Below are 19,637 nucleotides of genomic sequence, written 5' to 3' on the forward strand. Positions count from 1 at the left end.
TTCTCTCCCTCCTCCCCACCAGTAGTGCAAGAAGATGAGACCAGAAGTTACAGTCAGTTCATGCCACTGCTTCCCTCTCAGGGAGTCCTTGTGCTGCTGCAGCATGAGATCCCTCCTGCAGGAGGCATTTCTCCATTAATGTCTCCAATATGGGTCCTTCTCATGGACTGTGGTTCTTCATGAGCTGCTCCTGTGTGAGGTACCTTCCCTGGGGTCAGTCCTTCAGGAACTGCTTTAGAGTCCCCTGTGAGGTCACAAGCCCTTCCAAGAAACCTGCTCTTCTCTCCACAGGCCCACAGGTCCTTTCCAGGACCTGGTCCAACACGGGGCTCGTCCACAGGCTGCAGGTAGATTTGTGCTTCCCTCCTGCAGACCTCCATGAGCTCCAGGAGGACAATCTGCTTCACTATGCCCTGCATCATGGGCTGCAGGAAAATCTCAGCTCCGGTACCTGGAACACCTCCTCCCTCTACTTCTTAGCTGACTTTGGTGTCTGCAGAGCTGTTTCTCTCACATATTCTCAGTCCTCACTTCTCTGGCTGCAATTGCTTCTGCCCAATAACTTTTCCTTCATAAATATGTTATCCCAGACATGTTACTACCATGGCTGAAGGTCTCAGGCTTGGCCAGTGGCATCCTGGAGCCAGCTGGCATTGTCTTTGCCAGACATGGGGGAAGCTTCCATCAGCTTCTGAAAGAAGAAGCCATTCCTGTAGCCCCCCTGCTACCAAGACCTTGCCGTGCAAACCAATACACATATGAACATCACAGAAGCCTAAATATAAGCAAGAATAAGTCTCATCTAAAGTTTTGTTACAGGTCTGCACATTCTTCCTCCTGCACAGGAAAAACATGCCAACTGTGGCGTAGGCACTCCGTTGAACATTTCCCGCATTCTTCTTTCCCTCTGGTTCTCTTCCCAGATTCAAAGGAGCTTCTGATCATGAACTTATCTAATGAACAACAGTTTGCTGAACTTCTATCCACGTTGCATCATTCTTCCCATCATGTATAAAATCAGAGTCATTTATGGCAGCACTGACCTAGAGTATCAGCTTCACTCCAGCCTTCACATTAACAGCACAATTCACAAGTCACCTTGGTGAGTTGTTTATTTCAATTAGATTGTCTCCTCAAGAACAAGAAGAAAGACCAATAAAGGATGTGTGAGGCAATAATATTAGGATCATCTTCAAATATTTCATTTACAGAGTCACAGAATGATTTGGGTAGGAAGGGACTTCAAAATCATCTTGCTTCAGCCCCATGCCATGGGGCTAGATCAGATTACTCTGAGCCTTGTTCAGTGTGGCCTTGAACATTCCCAGCGACGCAGTTGTACGAGAGGAGAATAAGTAGGACCATGAGTATATAAAAGATTTGATCTCTCAAGTAATTCTTCTACTTTGGGAAACTGAGGAGCATATTTTCTCTGGTTAACAGAAGCTGCTCCAAACTGTTGACTTGTCTGCTAGAGTTCTTTGATCACAGAAAGCTCAAACAGCTGCAGCTGAGGACAGATTTGTCACTGCCAGATTGGCTTTTCTTTTAGTTCTTGTGGTCTTATGACTAAAGCTGCTTCTGTAGAGACTACCAAATCCAAGCACATGTGATATGGACCATGCTGGCAAACCATGCTGGTGTTTATGAACCAATACCATGACAAGAACAGTGCAAGTTACATTATTTTGTTCATTCCGTACACTAATAACAGCTTGAAATTCTTATTTTGTATATAAGACTATGTCCTCCACACTCCACCACCCAATTCTGCTAGTGCTCTTCACAAACTTGCTGTTACTTTTAGTCCATTTCAAACTGATAATCTGGGACACAGAATAAAAAGGAAATTTGTGTCCTGAAATTTGGCCTTTAAACTTTAGAAAGACAAGTCAAATACTGCCACCCAGATTCAGTTTTTCTGAACCTGCCTTGCATTTATGTGGCTAAGCTTCAGTATTTGTAGAGGAACATGCACTCAGATACACAAATATAGCAGTGTCTTTCTGTTCCTACTTCCATATTCATGTTTATGGAAATTTTGTTTTGAAAAATGCTGTCTCTCCATCCTTGTGACCTCATCTGTCTATTGGCACAGCATTTTCTCCCAGCTTGATTTATACACTATGCCGACGGTTGTTTATCATGGCCACAATGTGTGACAGGTCCAAACTTTTCATCATAACCTCCATGAACTCTTCATCTTTCCTTGCTCCCTCCACAAATTCATCCAGAGAAAGTTCACCTGTGTCAGACACAAATAAAGGGCATCAGAATCCACATCTGGCAGGAAAAGGAGTACAGTAATCTAACTTAAGAGACCACTTACTATATAGGCACTGTTCTAAAGACCTCAGAGAGTCTTCTTAAGCTTTTATGAAACATCCCCAGTGTCCAGACAACACCTGGTTCCTTTTTTTTCTCCATACAAGGGAAGAGGTACATAAGAAAGAACAATAGAAGTGGGTAGCTAAGGAGTGGGATCACAGAATTCTTTTTGGCTCAACCTGTCGTAATACTAACCTGCCCTATACTTGCTGGTTTTCAAGGATAAAGGAAATGACAGAAGGAGGCTGTGACAGACAGAAACAAATTTTTATGTCCTAGGCCAAAAAGCCCTTGTACAGGGAATCAGCTCAGCAGAGTTATTCTGGAATAATAAAAGAGCCTGTCAGGAAGTAATGAGCACCTGCAGTAGCAAGGAAAGAGATACCTCTCGGGGACATACAGGGACCACAGTGACACTTGACCAACCTTTGACTGAGCACTTCATGTTCTTGCCACACTGCCTGCAGCAGACCCAGTGAAGAAACTCTGAACTTCAATAATAAATTGCAGTTCTTCCTTTCCATACTGAAGTACTTAGGAGCAGCTGGGGCCATTTGATACTTCCTACTTCTAACTGGCATGAGCTACACAGCAACATACAAAAAGGAAAACAAAATACCACTCCCAAACCCCACTATGAAACTCATGTGGACAGAACAAAGCTGAGACCAGTACAGGGAACAAATCCTGTCACACAGTTTATGTATAATGCCAGGAGAAAAATCAGCATTATGGGCTGAGAATGCAAATAGAAATAAAATATGAAGTGAAGAGGCCTAAAGTTCAACCAAGAAAGGAAAAATTGGAAGTTACTCTGCAGAAAAGACTGTCTGAGCTGAACGACAAAGGCAGGAACCTTACCGTCGCCATTCACATCAATCCTGTCGAAGACTCGGTTGGTGAACTCTTCTGCGCTAGTTTCATGGTCACCACCATTAATAGCTCGAATAGCCTAAAATAAAAGAGCAAGAGTAAGCAGCTGCCTGACGACTCCCAGACTGATTCCACATGTCAGCAGTGATTCAAAACAAGGCAGTCCTGCCTGGTACCTTCCCCATAAAAATGAACCAGTACCACAGGAAAACAAAGCACAAATCATCAGGCCATATGGATGGCACTGAAGGGTGCTAAGGGAACGTGGCTCTGGAGCACAGAATGAGCAGCAAAACCCAGAGGATTGACCGAATTCGGGCTTAGGTACAGTTTAGGAGATGCAGAAATGGCAGAATCAGAATCCACCTAATTGATCCATTTTGTCCTACTTTGTGACCCCGTGGTACACCAAGCCTCAGAAACACTGTCAAACACCTTCCACAATTAAAATTATGAAATTCCTTTGTTATATGCTGTGGTAATTTATTTCTATTCTTACTTTCACAATTTCCATTTATATACTTCTTCCTGTGTGTCTGGCTTCTCCCTAAAGCTCACTGGAAATTTACATTCATATTGAGAAACTGTAAGCCTTATCCACTTGTGTTTGCTACAATTCTTCTTATTCTACATAGTGCAGGGTTCTCTCTTCTTTCAATGTTAATTATTTCCTTTGTTTAAGGATGTCTATGAAATATGTGATTTCGGAGCCCTTATACTGATTCTAAGACTATTCATTTTCTAGTTTTCACCCTTTGATATTTCGTCATTTTATTCACTCTTTTTCACATGCTATTTTACTGAAACTTATATTATCTCAGCAATTTCCTAAGGTTACAAAAAAAGACACTGAACTACACCCAAAAAAGATAAAGGACAATAAATTTCTTGCCACCAGTTGTTGCCCACAGGATTTGTTTCTCAAGAGCTCTGTGTTAACTATTGCTATCTGTTGCTTCACTGTAATGTCTGAGTATTTCTATTTAAAGATACTAGTATGAGGCTGTATATTACTACAGGTATTGGTCAGGTCTCTTTGATATCCAGTTCTAAAATTCTTATACAGATGAAAATGCATTATTAACATCTTATTAGTGCTTTATCAAATCAATTTTATGACATTTCATATTCAGAAATTATATTTATTGAAGGTCATTGAATCTTTCCTGCAATTACTTTGGTAATTTCCCATTATCTGCAAAATAATCTGAATTTGCAGCACAATTGATTCTGAGATATATATAGTGATCTTTATGCCCGTAACCCCAACCCCATCCACAATAGCTATTTGCATACAATCCTTTGAACTCTCAGTCCTTTTTCTTCAGGCTATTCCCCAGAGTCATAAATGTTTTATTATGTTGATACTTAGGAGATGATACTAAAAAGCAAACTGGGAGTAGCTCTCCAGCTTCTCATGGGGAAAAGGACATATGAAAGACACATTGCAGAGATGGCAACTGACAGTCACAGGGTCTGAAACCTTGGAAAGTGCAATTTAGGTCACAGGCTGCTAAAACAATTTTATGGTTAGCTATATTGTAGCGTAAGCTGTGCTGATAAAGAGTCTAAATCTGCTTATTGCATTATACAGTGATGGGGAATTCTGCTTAGAGAAGGAATGCTTTTAAAGGTCTCATCCATGATCATCCATATGGGAAACAGCAAAGGTCTTACTTGTGTGATTTGTCTTTAAGGAAAGAGGCAAGATCACAGACGCCTGGAGACTCACCTTGATGATGTTGAGCAGTTCATGTCGATCAATGCAGCCATTGCCATCTACATCGTAGAGCTTGAAATACCACCGCAATTTCTGCTCCATCTTCCCTCGGAGAACGAGGCTGAGGGCAGCCACGTATTCCATGAAATCAATATATCCATCCTGTCAGAAAAAAAAAAAACCAAATTGTGACAGGAGTTAACAGAGGGAGTTAATGCACTGGACTTGTTTCCGTTTATTGCTCTTTAGATTCACAGCTGAAAGAGAAAGGCCAACAAGTGGCACAGAGACTTTGACTTAGGAAAAATCTTTAGTGCACAGACACATGTTATTTCTCTAGCCACTAAATACCTGGGTTCTTAAAGTTATGATCTAGTACATAGAGACTCCCTTCTGCTCACCACCTGCAGTGAAGGAACCTGATTATCAGCATGAACAAAGCCCCCCCTCTGTACACCAAAGCTGACTGCCTTTGGCCTGCTGGGAGAGGACATTGAGCCCAGCACATGGGCTGCAGGTTTTCTGTACTAGTCTATTCTGCCTTTGTGGGAAACTGTCCTATTCCACTAAGCCATAGATCTCTTCTCCATTCTGTGGAAAATAATGTGACCGGGAATATTTTCTAAAATACATACAGCATGATTTGATCACTGAAAAAAATGTTCAGTATTTAGGTTTTTAATATTTCATTTCTTGACTCTACAAAGAAAGTCAAAAAGTTCTGGCTTCTTCTGCAAGAAAAATGCCAGTTAGTAAAGGTTCATTGGCCCTAGATTTAAAGCTGACTAAAATGTGAAGCTGTTATAAACAAACTACAAATAAAACACATATCTAGGTCAAAGATTCCGAATAACAATAATTCTTCAAGGAATAGCAGAGCAAAAAGATGAAACTTTCAATCATCACGTTATGCAATCAAAGCCAGATGCCTTTCTGAAATGGATGCAAAGAAAGATACGTAAAAGGTGAATGTAGGCAAACTAGCAGAGCACTGCTGTTTTACAGTAAGGATCACCACATTTAAAATATTCATTCGGGGTGGAAAGAAGGGTTGACAGGCTGAGAGAGTTATGGGTGGTCAGGCTGGAGAACAGAAGGTTCTAGGGAGACTTTGGTGCCTCCTCCAGTACTTAAAAGGGGCTTAGAAAAAGGCTGGAAGGGTATTTTGGACAAGAGCATGTGGTGATAGGACACAAGAAAAATGGCCTTAAGCTGAAGGTGGGCAGATTTAGATTAGGTGTTAGGAGGGAATTTCTGACTGTGAGTGCGGGCAGGCCCTGGCACAGAGCAGCTGTGGCTGCCCCTGGATCCCTGGCAGTGCCCAAGGCCAGGCTGGACAGGCCTTGGAGAACCCTGGAATAGTGGAAGGTGTCCCTGCCTGTGGCAGGGGTGTCACTGGCTGGTCATTAAAGTCCATTCCACCCAGACCATTCCATGTCTCTATGACTCTGCGCTGCCCCTCCCTGCCGTGCCCAGCACTCAGAACCAGCCCCTCTGTGACAGTGGCCCTGGCCGGGGCACTGTGAGCACCACGAAGGCTGTGGGTCCTGTGGCAGTGGCCGCACTGGAGGTGACACCTCTGTTCTGGCTCTGCCACCTGCGCTGGCACCGATGGCTCTTCTGTGGCTGCTCATCCTGCTGGCCCTGGCCGGGCCCGTGTGGGGCACCTGGGACTCCTGCAGGTCAGTGGTTCCAGGCTCTGGGAGGGAGCTGGAGGAACACTTGGGGACTTCCCTGGCAGAACTGTGATGAAAGATGCCCCTCGGGGTTGTCTGGCCCTGCTGCCGCTCAGCACCAGGTGGGACTTTCAGCCTGAGCAGCAGCAGAGCAGCAGCAGCCACCGAGCAGGGCAGTGATGGCTTTGTGCTTCCAGAGGGACCTGCGGGCTCCGGCCCATGGCCTCTGACCACAGCTCTGCTGCTCTCGACTACAACTCTGTGGTTTCTGCTGCTGGCACGTCCCATGCGGGTGGCACCAGTGTCCAGCCAGGAGCCTGGCCCGGCATCGTCAGCATCCAGGCCACCTGGGAGAACGGCACGTGGCACATGTGCGCGGGCGTCCTCCTCAGCTCCCAGTGGGTGCTCACGGTCGCACACTGCTTCGCCAGGGCCGGGTAAGAGGCAGCAGGGACAGAGACGTCCCCAGAGCATGGGCAGGCGCCCAGCTCACAGCACCACCACCCACTGTCCACCTGGAGAAGCAGAAGGCCGGGAAATGCTGGGCTGCTGCAGCCCGTGGCTCTGCTCCCTGTCACCCCTCTGTCCATCTGCTCCCCAGGGGCATCTCCATGTGGGACGTGGTGATAGGGGCTACAGATCTGAGGCAGCCGGGCTCTGAGGCTGTGGTGAGACGCATCCAGAGGCTCCTGGTGCACCAGCGTTACGTGGCTGCCACGGCCAGGAACGACATCGCCCTGGTGGAGCTGGACCAGCCCGTGGAGTGCAGCAACCACATCCAGCTGGGTTGTGTGCCCGACGGCTCGCTCAGGGTCTCGGAGCTGAAATCCTGCTACATCACCGGCTGGAACTTTGCCAGAGGTGAGTTCCCCAACAGGATGTGTGCTCCCAGGGCGAGCTGGGCACCCCGGGGACAAGGGCCGGGCACCCCGGGGACACGGGCTGGGCACCCGGGGACAAGGGCTGGGCGCCCGGGGACAAGGGCTGGGCACTCTGGGGACACGGGCTGGGCGCCCCGGAGACGCAGACTGGGCACCCCGAAGACACGAGCTGGCCACCCCGGGGACACAGACTGGGCACCCGGGGACACGGGCTGGGCTCCCCAGGGACACGGGCATGGCACCTTGGGGACACGGGCTGGGCACCCCGGGGACACGGGCTGGGCTCCCCAGGGACACAGGCCGGGCACCCCGGGGACACGGGCTGATCACCCCGGGGACACGGGCTGATCATCCCAGGGACACGGGCCGGACACAGACAGTCCAGCCGCAGGACGCCAGTGGGGCCGGGCTCGGAGCAGCCCGGGCTGGGGGGAGCAGTCCCCGCCAAGACGGGGCGTGGAACGGGATGAGCTGTAATCCCTGCTCACCCAAACAATTCCTGCTGGCCCTGTGAATCTCGGGGGAGGTGGGTCTGGCCCCTTCCCCAGGGAACAGCAGGGACAGAGCTGGACAACATCACTCCGTGGGGAAGGGGCAGGGATGGGTACCGAGCTGCTGGGGCTCATTCCCCTCTGTGCCCACAGCTGAGGGAACAGGCATGGTGCTGCAGGAGTCCAAGGTCCACCTCATGGACACAGAGCTCTGCAACAGCAGCCGGTGGTACGCGGGGGCCATCCATCCCCGCAACCTGTGTGCTGGGTACCCGCAGGGCGGTATTGATACTTGCCAGGTAGGAGTGTATGATGAATCCCTCAGCCCCCGGCAGCGCAGGGACCCCCCTCATCCCCCACACACAGCCAAGCCTGTCCCGTGTCCACCTCTCCCCTCCCCACTCGCGGGTCCCTATCCTATATCCCCTTGTCCCCAAGGCCTGTTCCTGCCCACAAAGCCCATCCAGTGGCCCCAGCAGACCCAAAGTGTGGATGTGACCCTGGAACATCTGTCCTCTGCACATCTGGGACCCATGTGCAGAGATGGGAGAGCCCCCAACCTGTGCTGGGAATGTGCTGGGAATGTGCTGGGAATGCGGACCTGGCAGGGACTGGGAGAAAGGAGCCAGCCCTAGGATTGGGGGAGAGGAGCCAGCCCCAGGACTTGGGGAGAGGAGCCAGCCCCGGGATTGGGGGAGAGGAGCCAGTACCGGGATTGGGGGAGAGGAGCCAGTACTGGGATTGGGGGAGAGGAGCCAGCACCAGGATTGAGGGAGAGGAGCCAGCACCGGGATTGGGGGAGAGGAGCCAGCACCGGGATTGGGGGAGAGGAGCCAGCCCCAGGACTGGGGGAGAGGAGCCAGCACCGGGATTGGGGGAGAGGAGCCAGCACCGGGACTGGGGGAGAGGAGCCAGCCCCAGGACTGGGGGAGAGGAGCCAGCACCGGGACAGGGGGAGAGGAGCCAGCACCGGGATTGGGGGAGAGGAGCCAGCCCCGGGATTGGGGGAGAGGAGCCAGCCCCGGGATTGGGGGAGAGGAGCCAGCCCCGGGATTGGGGGAGAGGAGCCAGCCCCGGGACTGGGGGAGAGGAGCCAGCACCGGGACTGCGGGAGAGGAGCCAGCCCTGGGATTGAGGGAGAGGAGCCAGCCCCAGGGCTGGCAGCAGCCCCCCACTGTTGCTGAACTATCTCCCCTGGCACAGGGGGACAGCGGGGGTCCCCTCATCTGCAAGGACAACGAAGCAGACTACTACTGGCTGGTGGGATTGAACAGCTGGGGAAGAGGCTGTGACAGAGCCAGGCACCCCGGGATCTACACCTCCACTCAGCACTTCTACAACTGGATCCTGCTCCAGACGGGCCTGAGCCCAGCAGAAAGAGCTGGTCCAGCACCGGAGCCAGTTGTCACCTCAGCCCCTGAGCATCCTCTGAAACCAGAAGAACCAGAGGAACCAGAGGAACACATCAACTTGACCCCTGAGTACAGCCGGAAACCAGCAGTGACATCCTCGGGCACGTCACTGCCCATGGCATTCCCACACCAGATCCTGGTGCAATTCTGGAATCTGGTGCAGGAGTTCCTGCAGTTTCGGAAAGACAAAAAAGCCTCAGCAGCAGCAGGATGAGCAGGATCCAGGGCTACAGTGGATCACAGCAGCTCCTGCTGGGCCAAAGGTAGCCTTGGGGCCAGAGGCTTCTCTGTCCTGCCTGTGCTGCTGCGCTGCAGCCACAGCCATGCTGACGTGACTGAGGTGTTAAAGTAAAGTTTCTGTGTTCACCATTACCCGTGTTTTCAGCCCTGCTCAGTGCACTCGCAGGCTCGCCGAGTCCCTGCTCTGTCTGTCCATCTGCTGTGCTGTTCACATTCATTCTTCAGCCTGGAGAGGGCTCCAGGGAAACCTCAGTGCCTGAAGCAGGTTATAATAGTGGGGGAGAGCGGCTTTTTGCATGGGCAGGCCATGAGAGGAAAAGGAGGAATGGATTAAATCTAGAGGAGGGGAGATTGGGATGAGGTGCTGGGAAGGAGTTTTCACTCAGGTGATAAGGCCCTGGCCCATGAAGTGTCCAAGGCCACGCTGGACAGGGCTTGGAGCAACCTGGGATAATGTCAGGTGTCCCTGCCCATGGGAGGTGGTAGAATGAGATGACCCTTAAAGTCCCTTCCAACACAAAATAATGCTACAATTGCAATTTATAAAAGAAGAATATTGAAAATTTTCGTCTTTGTCATCATCAAAGTTTTCAAAATCTGAAGGTCCAGAGGGGAGACAATTCTATCCATCATGTCTGTATGACGACAGGGTGGATTTTCCTCTGCGTGCTCTTGTTCCTTGCCCTTGTGCATAAAAGGATCTTGGATTAAGTGACTAACTGTTAACAGACTAAGATTAACTGATGTAGGTCCATTGCCACTAGTTGCCACACTTTTACTTCATTCCTCCTGAGATCACTATCACTTTATTTAGATTATAGCTTTTCGGACCAAATTTGAATTTGAGAACCTTCTTATAACATTGTTTACTGCATAACACAGGGCTCACAGGAGAACTCTGGAATGCACATCATCATTGAATAAATTTTAAATTCGTTTAACATCCCAAGAAGGGAGAGAGGTGAAGTGAAAGAAAGACTTGAGCAAAAGCTGTAAAGGTTTTGCTTTACCTTATGAAACTGCTTCTCATCACTATTATCATCCTGGGCACAGAGGACTTTGGGATGAGAAAAGATATTCTTTGAGGTCTACAGTTATTTACAGTCATTACATCCACCACAGGACCTCAGCTACCCTAATGGAGCCTGTCTGCTGTTCTCCTTAAGAATTTTATAATATTCCTAAGCATTACTTAATTCCTTATGCTGTCTCACATGTCCAAAATAACACTCTTTGTTGGTCCCTAAGCTTTCCTTCTTCAAGACTGACTCTGTGATTTCCCACCTGGTTGTCATGCTTCTGTGACTGGATTCTCCTTGACTCCATTTCAGAGCCTTGGAGCAGAGAGTAAACCTGAATTTTCCCAGGATGCTATAAATCCAGATTTCTTTGTCATTAAGAATATAGGCCTGCAAGCATAGGCTGAAATACATATGGATAAAAAGCAGGCAAAAGTGAGGGCCATTCCATGCTTAAAGGAATTATGGGGGCTACTGTTTTCTACCAGCAGTTACCCATCACAGTGAGGAACACTGGCCACCCCCTCACTCCAGTTCCATGCTGCACCTACCAGCACCAAGGAGAGCCACAGACATTGTCTGCCCATGCAGTGTTAATTTCAGCTGCCAAATACAAGGAAATTACTCCTTTGAGAATGCTATAATGATTTCTATTGTGTCTGATTCCTGTGGTCTCCACAATCTCATACAGCTTTATTTTTGAATAATAAGAACACGTAAGAAGAATAATGAAATTAGCATTTTGCTAGTTAAACAAGGCCAAGTCAAATAATTGGCAGTAAGGAATTTACAAAATTCAAATATGAACTTGCACAAGGTAGTTAGATAATCAGGTGTACTTATGTTTATGTCATCTATGTTATTACCTGTACACATTCATTTGTTCCTTACATAAGCATCCCTTTCCCCACCAGTGCTTGCAAGAGAAAACGTTTGCAAGAGAATATTTGCGTTCTTATGTTTGCAAGAGAAAAAAAAAGACTGAAATTGCAGGAGTCGGATCACTTCTAAGCAGCAGGAGACAGTTAATTTCTTGCCAGAGAACTCACCTTGTTCATATCAAAGGTGCGGAACATCTGCTCAATGTACTTATTGGCCTCTGGATCCAGCCCTCGAAGCCCAAAGAACTGCTTAAATTCATGCTCCGTCAGCTGTCCAGAAGGACACTCCGTCATGAATTTCTTGTACCAGTGGTGGATCTCGACAGCTTGTAGATCATCCACGGTGGAGCTGCTGTTGTTTCCCATATGTATCTGTGATCAGAAGGATGATGCTACAGGAATGATCCTCTTCCTCCTGCGGCTCTCACAGCACTGCCCGTTTGCTCCTGTCCATGCTCAACAGAAATGTCAGTTACGTGAGGGATCTAACCTTCCACAAGCCAATTATAAATGTTAATCTTCTTAGAGGCTGATCCACAAACCAGAAAGTTTCAATGATACAAACAGTCTTCTTAGAAAGGAAAGGAGATGCAAGATAATCTAGCAAATCGCTGCTATTTTAGGAGCTAAGGCAGAAAGGGTGAGAAGGTTAATCAGACACTGGCATTGGGAGCTATATTGGTTTGGTAGACTACCCTATTTTTAACCTTGATATAATCATACGTGAAGATAAGAGGAAATGCCCACAAGATGTGGGCTGCGAGGTTAAGTAAAGATCTGCTCCTCTAAGTGGATCTGAGAGTCTGTTTTCTCAAATAGACGTGTTGAATAACGGAGTGTGTTGGACCAGAAATTGTTACAGAAGTGGCCCAGTACAAGAGTTGAGGTTATGTGGGAAAAAGCTCACCTCTATGCACACAGAGGAGCACAGAGGAACAATGCAGGGGGACACAAATAATCCCCTGGTTTGGCAAATCCAAGAACCATCACGGAAGTGCAATCAACCCATAAAAGGCTCAGCTGCACAAAAGGGAAGGAGTAGAGAGACAACCACAGGCTGGGGAACACAAGTTACCCAGGGGAGCCACCAGTGCCATGGGCCTAGAGGTGGCACCCATCATGATGAGTCAGTAGAAGAGGTTGCAGAGGACTCTACAAACTGCGTACTCCCTAGAGACATGGAAAACACTGTGTGGTCCAGGGCATTTGGGGACAAGACTCACAACAGGATGTTCAGGAGGGCAAAAGAAGATGGGAATGGGATGAGTCTAGGTGGTATGGGAATGAACAAGCATGAGAAAATGAAGGCAAGGGGAACGGAAGGGTCTGGTTGCACGTAATCACTATGAATGTGTATCCATGCCTTGGGCTGGTCAGCACAGACTTTTTTGTCTTCTAACACTTCTAACTCTTTTTTTTTCCCCTTTGGCTGCACAGCTCTGTGCTCTGGGCATATGTATGCATGGGGATTTAAGTGCCCACAACTGGATTGAGTGAGATCATGTCAGTCTATGATCACTAGTAAATATCAAGCCAGACTAGCCAGCAAATAGGCCAAATAGTTCATGAAACAGGCATATGTGTCTCTGTTAGTGAGACCACTGGAGTAGTTGACTATTAGACTGAGGGTATAGGGTTGAGGGTGACCCACCTGTCTGCGTTTCTCTGCATCCTGAGCACCCCATCACATGTACTCGAGGGGCACCCAGTGTACGTGTCTGTCTGCAGGTTGTTGTGCAATGGAGTCCGTTCTGGTGGCTGTGGCAGGGTTGTGCACCTCGCAGGGCCCAGCAAGTCCAGGCACCAGCAGCTGGAGAGACCAGGCATCGAGAGGCAGCTGCTGGGTCGGCCGGCTGTCTCAGCCCACACACTCTCTGTGCTGTCCACTGATGGACCTTCACAGAATCACAGAATAGTTTTGGTTGAAGACTCCTTAAAAATCATCTAATTACAACCCTCACCTTCCCCTAAAGCAGGTAACTGGAGGCCAGGCTCCCTTGCTGCCTGTGCTACTTTTGATGGAGCTCAGGCTGCAATTGGCTGGGAGTGCACATTGCTGGACCATATCCAGGTTTTCATTCCCCAAGACCCCCAAGTCATCCTCCACAGGACTGCTCCCAATTCACTCATCATTCAGCCCGTACCCATGTTGGGGATTGCACCTGACCTTGTCAAACTTCATGAGGTTGGCATGGGCGCGTCTCTCTAGCCTGTCCAGATCCTTCTGGATGCCCTAACCCATTCCCTATAGAGTATCAGTCACACCACTTAACATACACATTTAAAGCCAAAACTTATTTTTAGTATAATAGAAATTTTAACATTCTGATTTGGGCGTCATAATAAATCTACATCTAATTACAGAAAAGCAAAGAAAAATAATGAAGGTCAAATACTTATATACAAGAAAAAAGCTGCACTAGTAGCAATAATCCAATTAAAATTGCAACACATGCACTTTTTTTCTGTGCTTTCTCCAATGTTACGCTGACCTGCCTGCTGCTCCTCTGGATATTAAGATCTGTGGTTCACTTGGATGTTTGTAGAGGAGGGGAGAGTCATGGGAAGTTGTTAGCATCTGGGTCCTCCATCTGGGAGAAATGTGATGTTCTGGTGAATGGTTTCCTCATCCTCTCTTCTTTTTTCCTTTTTTTCCGCTCTCCTCTTTCCTTCCACTTAGGCTTACAAAGGTACATGTTAGAGTTGCAAATATCTCATTCTACCTAGAATAACTGCTTGCTATTACTTCCAATATAAGCCCATGGCTGAACCGCACAAAGATAGATAAGTAAAATAAATTAGCTATAGATACCTGGAGAAATTGCTCTCACAGCTAAAGTGAACAAAGTGAAGTGAACAAAATGAACAAAAGTGCAGGCAGGGCATGAAAAATTCAGAGCACACCTGGCAAGCTTTGGTCCTGGGGCCTTGTGAAGTAGGGACAGAGCCCATGGCCATACCAGGTTATTGGCACACTACTAGTGCCATCAGAAATAGGAATACAGTGCAGGTGAATGCACAGTAAGGGTGGCCAGGAGGCAAGGACACTGCGCTGCTCAGGCCCCCTGAAATCTTGCCCTACACCTGGCTGGAGCAACCTCTGGTACCAGTACAGACCAGGAAGAGAATGGATCGAGGGCTCTGAGAAGGAAAACAAGACTGGACAGGGGCTGGCAGTGCGCACAACCCCAACAGCACGGGCAGCAGGTGAGGGGGAGAATTCTGTCCCTCTGCCCCACTCAGGTGAGACCCCACTTGCAGAGCTCGCTCCTGTCCTGGAACACTCAGAACAAGACACATTTGGAGATGCCAAAGCAGGTGCAGAGGAGGCCACGGAGTTGCTCCAAGGGCTGGAGCCCCGCTGCTCTGGAGACGGGCTGGGAGAGCTGGGGAGTTCAGCCTGGAGAACAGAAGGCTCCGGAGAGACCTTACTGCAGCCTATCAGCATGTAAAAATATTTTTATGTCCAGAGCAAGGGACAACAGCGCCCATTTGCACGAGCGCAGCATTGGATCACACACCTCCGGAAGCTCTGAGGGCCGGGTTGAAGGGGGCTTGGAGCAACCCGGCCTGGCGGGAGGTGCCTATGCCAGGGGGGTGGGACTGCATCCTCCGTAAAGGAACGTTCCGACCAAATAACCGGACACCGCCTCCGGCGCGGCCCGCCGCGAACGAGCAGCAGCGCCAACCCCCGCGGCCCCGCCTCCCCGCGGCCCCGCCTCCCCGCGGCCCCGCCTCCCCGCGGCCCCGCCTCCCCGCGGCCCCGCCTCCCCGCGGCCCCGCCTCCCCGCGGCCCCGCCTCCCCGCGGCCCCGCCTCCCCGCGGCCATCGCCCACCGGCCAGGGCGAGCCTCCGTCTCACCAACACCGTCTGTCCGGCCCGAAACGCCGCAACTGATTGGTCGCTGCCTTGTTATTGGGCGGGAACCCACAGCGTCCTCGGGATTGGTCACTTTGTGCCATGTTGCAGGACAACCATGGCGCCGAGGCAGCTGCTCCGTCGCGATTGCCTGGCCGTCACGTCTATCTCTCAACCGCGGCAGCTGATTGGTTGATCTGCCCCGGGGGCGGGGCCCCGCCGAAGGCGGAAGTGGCGGCGGCGCGTTCCGGTGCTGAGGTGGCGCGGTAGAGCGGTTCGGCGGCAGCGGGGTTGGCGGGAGTTCCTTGGTGCGTTAGAGCCGCCCCTCGGTGTTGGCCCTCCTGCCGTGTTGCAGGTCAGTGCCTCCTCCCGCCCTGGGTGCTCTCCGCCTGCCCTGTGCGGACCGCGGACTCTGCCGTCCAGCTCTCGGCGGCAGTCGCCGGTCGGGCTCCTTTCGTAGCCGTGCGGGGCCGTAACGGGTTCGCAGCTCCCCGGGGCGCGAGCCGTAAGGGGCGGTGGGCCGTGGCGAGCCTCTCCTCTCGCACTGGGCTTTTCGTCCCGGCCCCGTCTCCCCACGCCGGTGGGACGCTGGCGGCGGTGCCCCCAGGTACCGGGAGCGCAGCCCGACCGGGAGAGGTTCGCATTCCGCGGGGCCCGCCGTACGGTTCGGTAAATCTGCGGGGCTGGTGGGGCCCGTGGCGCTGCCCGCCATCCCCGTGGCGGCAGGAGCCGCCGCTCCCGGAGCCAGCGCGGCGCTCCGGTGCTTCCCGTCCCTCCTGGCTTTTCTTGGAACCCCTCCGCACCGCGTGAGAAGTTTAGCCCAGGGCTTGTGTACAGCAGCAGTGCTTTTAATGCGTGTTTGATTTTAAACGAAGGGAAGTGCAAGGAATTAACTTCATTTATGTATAATAAACTTATAGTATAATAAATTAGGGAAGAACATTGTAAAGTCTTTCTTTGCTGGGGCTGATACCTAGGGATAGAAATGTGTTGCTTAATGCAGGCTGTGCAGACTAGCAGGGCTTCGGCTGTTTGGGTCAGTGATGTGTATTTGAGGGAAAAGGAGCCTCCTCCAGATCACTGCTGATCTGTAGTTCCAGTGTTCAAAGTGAAGTTTCCCCAGCAAAAGTTCATTAGTCACAGGAATGCTGAGCAAAGGTAGAGCATGTAAAGGATCCTGGCTCACATCCTGAGAGTCCTTGTGTTCCGCTGTTCATTACAGAGGTGGGAATGCATATGCCGGTGTGAGCCTGGGATAGCAGCAGTCTTGTCTCTGACAGCACTGTTTGCTTTACTGGGGTGAGGCAGTGGAACACGGAATAACCTCTGTCCTTTCATGTTTGGCATTGTATAACACCAGGATATTCTTGTCACAAGTCCTTGAGGCTAATGCACAGGCCAGCCACCGCCTTCCGTGCAGGCTGTTGGCTTCGGGACAATGTAAAGCCATGCTATGCCTGTTCCTGATTTTGTTCTCAGGGAGGGCTCAGAGAAGGCAGAGCCAGGCTCTTTACAGTGGCATCCGGTGAAAGGATGAGAGGTTGTAAGCATGAACTGAGACACAGGTGATTACTTTGATCATCAGAAAATACTTCTTCACTCTGTGGCTTACTGAGCACTGGCACAGACTGTCCAGGGAAGTTGCGAAGCCTCTATCCTTGGAGATATTCAGAAGCTGCTTGCACAGCTTCTGTTAGAGCAGGGAGCTTAGACCAGATGACCTCCTAACTTCAGCCAATCTGTGGTTCTTTGATAAGATTCTCCTTGAGCCTTTTATTTATTCATTTATGTTGTCCTCAACTGAATTTTCTCTAACAAGTTCCCACCTCTTGTTCTGGAGTGCCCAGAACAGGACACATTACTCCAGACATGGCCTCACCAGTGCCTGGTAGAGAGGACAGATTACCTTCCTCCTGCTGCAGCCCAGGGTGCTGCTGCTGACCTCTGTCACGAGGGTGCATTGATGGCCTAGGTCAGTTGTCCACCGCAATCCCAGCCTCTCTCTACAGTGCTGCTTTCAGAGATGTGATCCAAGGGATGCTCTCTAGAGCAGTGGCCCACCTAGGCCCATGTTTTCCCTGTTTCCTCTACACAGACAGTAAAGCTGTTGCTGTTTGCAGAATTGTAGAATCACTGTTTGTTTCCCATTCACATCCCTTGCCATATTTAGCTGACCTGAGAATGTAAATTAAAAATTAATTCAAAAGATGTGAATCTCTAAGACTGGAGTTCAGGTTGTTAATGCCCACATCCATGCAAAAAGGTGCAGCTGGTTCCTCTTTGCATTTTTAAGGCGCTCAACTGTGAGCCAAACCCAGCAAGGCTTCCTAGCTTGAGGGCGGTGTCAGGTTAATGTGGCCAAACTGGATAAATGCCAAGAAATATTTTCTCAATCCAGGTATGTATGCCTGAAATTGTAGTGCCTGTAGCAAGCAGATATGTGCTGAGGCCCATGCAGATGCCTAGATTCTGCTTCTTTTTCGTATTTCTAATACCACTTCTAATAATTCATCTATCGGTTCTCTTGGTCCCAGCCACATATTTTGCATTTCTGACTTTAAGAGGCTGTGGCCTAATACTCAGTTGGAAGATCAGACCCATCCTCTTTTAGTGCTGGAGACAGTTAGAAAGAGGCGTTCTTGCATTTGGATAGCTCTTTTCTAAAATGCACGATTGCCAAGACAGCAGGTTCAGTTCCTCACTGGGGCATCATGGGAGTGATGGCTTACAAAACTATAAATACTTCATTATTCTTACGATGGATTCCAGACATTCCAGGTCTCCACATGAGTATCTCATTGCTGCATCAGTGAGCAGTTGATCTTGTCAGAAGAAATCTCCCTAGCAGGAACTGTAAAGCTGTACTGTTCTGGAATTCCATACCTCATGTCTTGCCTGGAGCCAGCTGAGAAGTGAGCAAAGCACCAGGACTTGTTTCAGTGACTGCTGTGTTGTTGCGGAACATGAGCAATCCTGGCATTTTGACTGTGGTTCTGGAGTAGTTGCATCCCCTTGAGCTCTTTGCTGCATGTCTTTTTGCTACACTAACTGCTGCTGGAGTGTTTTATTCTCCGGGTTGAAGAGACTAAGCTCATGCTATGTATGCAGTGTGATAAACCAGGGCATGTCTACAAATCCATGTTCCCAGACAGAGTAGACTTGTCACTTTTCATGTGTATTGCAAGTGACTAACAGTCCTAGAGTGTGCTGTGTAGGATCAAGGATGGGCTTATTTCTTTATGATTGGATAATTTATTTTTTTTTTTTTTGCTTCTCTCTCCATCAAAAATCTTGGTTCATGCAACCTGTCAGTACTCAAGAGATAATAAGGAATGGCAAGAAAGACCTGTGTGTGACTACTCTACCTTGGAAACATTCCATTGAATCAGGAGACCCATGAACTCCTTGGAGTGCAAAGCAGGTTGGTATTCATATGCTCTTTTCTGCTATTGATGCATGACAATGTGCATTGTCATGTTTTCTACTTCTGCAAAATCAGGTGACTGCTACAGATGAGTAGTGTGCTGCTCCTTTCCAGTGTCAATATTTTCACACATTTAAGTGGCAATCTAAGACCAAAGATTTACTTAGTAAGACAAGGGAGGTCAGGAACCAGTGGATCTGTGTAGCCAGCTTCAGGAGCCTGCTTCTAGTGAGGCAGAGACATCATATTAAAAGATTCCATTTGATGGAGATAATTTTAATAATGTAAACTCGATCTTATAGCTAATATGAGTTTGCCTAGTTTCAGCTTGCAATTCTGGAGCTTCTGTAATTGTACAAATTATTTTGCCACTTACAAGAATGTACAGTTCTGTGGCCTTTGTGTTCAGAGATGTCAAAAGTCACATGTGACCTTTTTTTATAGAACACTAGAATTATGATTCTGTGATTCTTCAGGGACTTCTGGAGTTCAGTTGGTCACATTCTTTGCTCTCAGCATGTCTAACATAAAAAATGAGATCAGATAGCTATGAGCCTAATAGAGTATTTTAACTTCTTCCCTGTGCATTTTTTCTGATTGAAATTGCTTATGCTGCGACTTGTGTCCTCTGTCTCATGTCCATCCTATGTGGACCTTGTAAGAGGTGTGTGACTGTCTTTAGCTACCTTATGGGGGCTGTAGGGAGGACAGCAATTGTATCCTACTACCTGCAGTTCTCAGGGCTGAGCAGGGCCAGCACTCTTATACTCTCTACATGCCTTTTAAAGCAGACCCCAGTCATCCTAGGGGCTCTCTGCTGTACTTGATTCACTG

The 19,637-nt window shown here is 49.2% G+C and overlaps 3 protein-coding genes across 3 annotated transcripts in view; 2 read left to right on the plus strand and 1 right to left on the minus strand.

Moving 5' to 3' along the window:
* Positions 1 to 2,117: 2,117 nt before the first annotated feature.
* LOC311153786 (guanylyl cyclase-activating protein 1-like) lies at positions 2,118 to 11,887 on the minus strand (the record flags this gene model as incomplete). Its single annotated transcript, XM_084205821.1, has 4 exons — positions 2,118 to 2,245; positions 3,190 to 3,280; positions 4,934 to 5,083; positions 11,690 to 11,887. 4 exons carry the CDS (start codon positions 11,885 to 11,887, stop codon positions 2,118 to 2,120), a joined length of 567 nt encoding a protein of 188 aa, XP_084061947.1.
* LOC311153688 (acrosin-like) lies at positions 5,979 to 9,595 on the plus strand (the record flags this gene model as incomplete). Its single annotated transcript, XM_084205675.1, has 4 exons — positions 5,979 to 7,034; positions 7,199 to 7,458; positions 8,123 to 8,268; positions 9,173 to 9,595. The coding sequence occupies exons 1-4, from the start codon at positions 6,817 to 6,819 to the stop codon at positions 9,593 to 9,595; spliced, it is 1,047 nt and encodes a 348-aa protein (XP_084061801.1). The 5' UTR covers positions 5,979 to 6,816.
* Positions 11,888 to 18,389: 6,502 nt separating the features above from the next.
* The window catches only part of GOLGB1 (golgin B1), a 54,331-nt gene continuing 53,083 nt past the window's right edge, over positions 18,390 to 19,637 (plus strand). Inside the window, exon 1 of the mRNA XM_084206471.1 lies at positions 18,390 to 18,800. The gene's annotated coding sequence lies outside the window, so the exon portion shown is untranslated. The remainder of the gene's footprint in view (positions 18,801 to 19,637) is intronic.

This window comes from Fringilla coelebs (genome assembly GCF_963513975.1).
Source record: "Fringilla coelebs genome assembly, chromosome: 5".
NCBI lineage: Eukaryota > Metazoa > Chordata > Aves > Passeriformes > Fringillidae > Fringilla > Fringilla coelebs.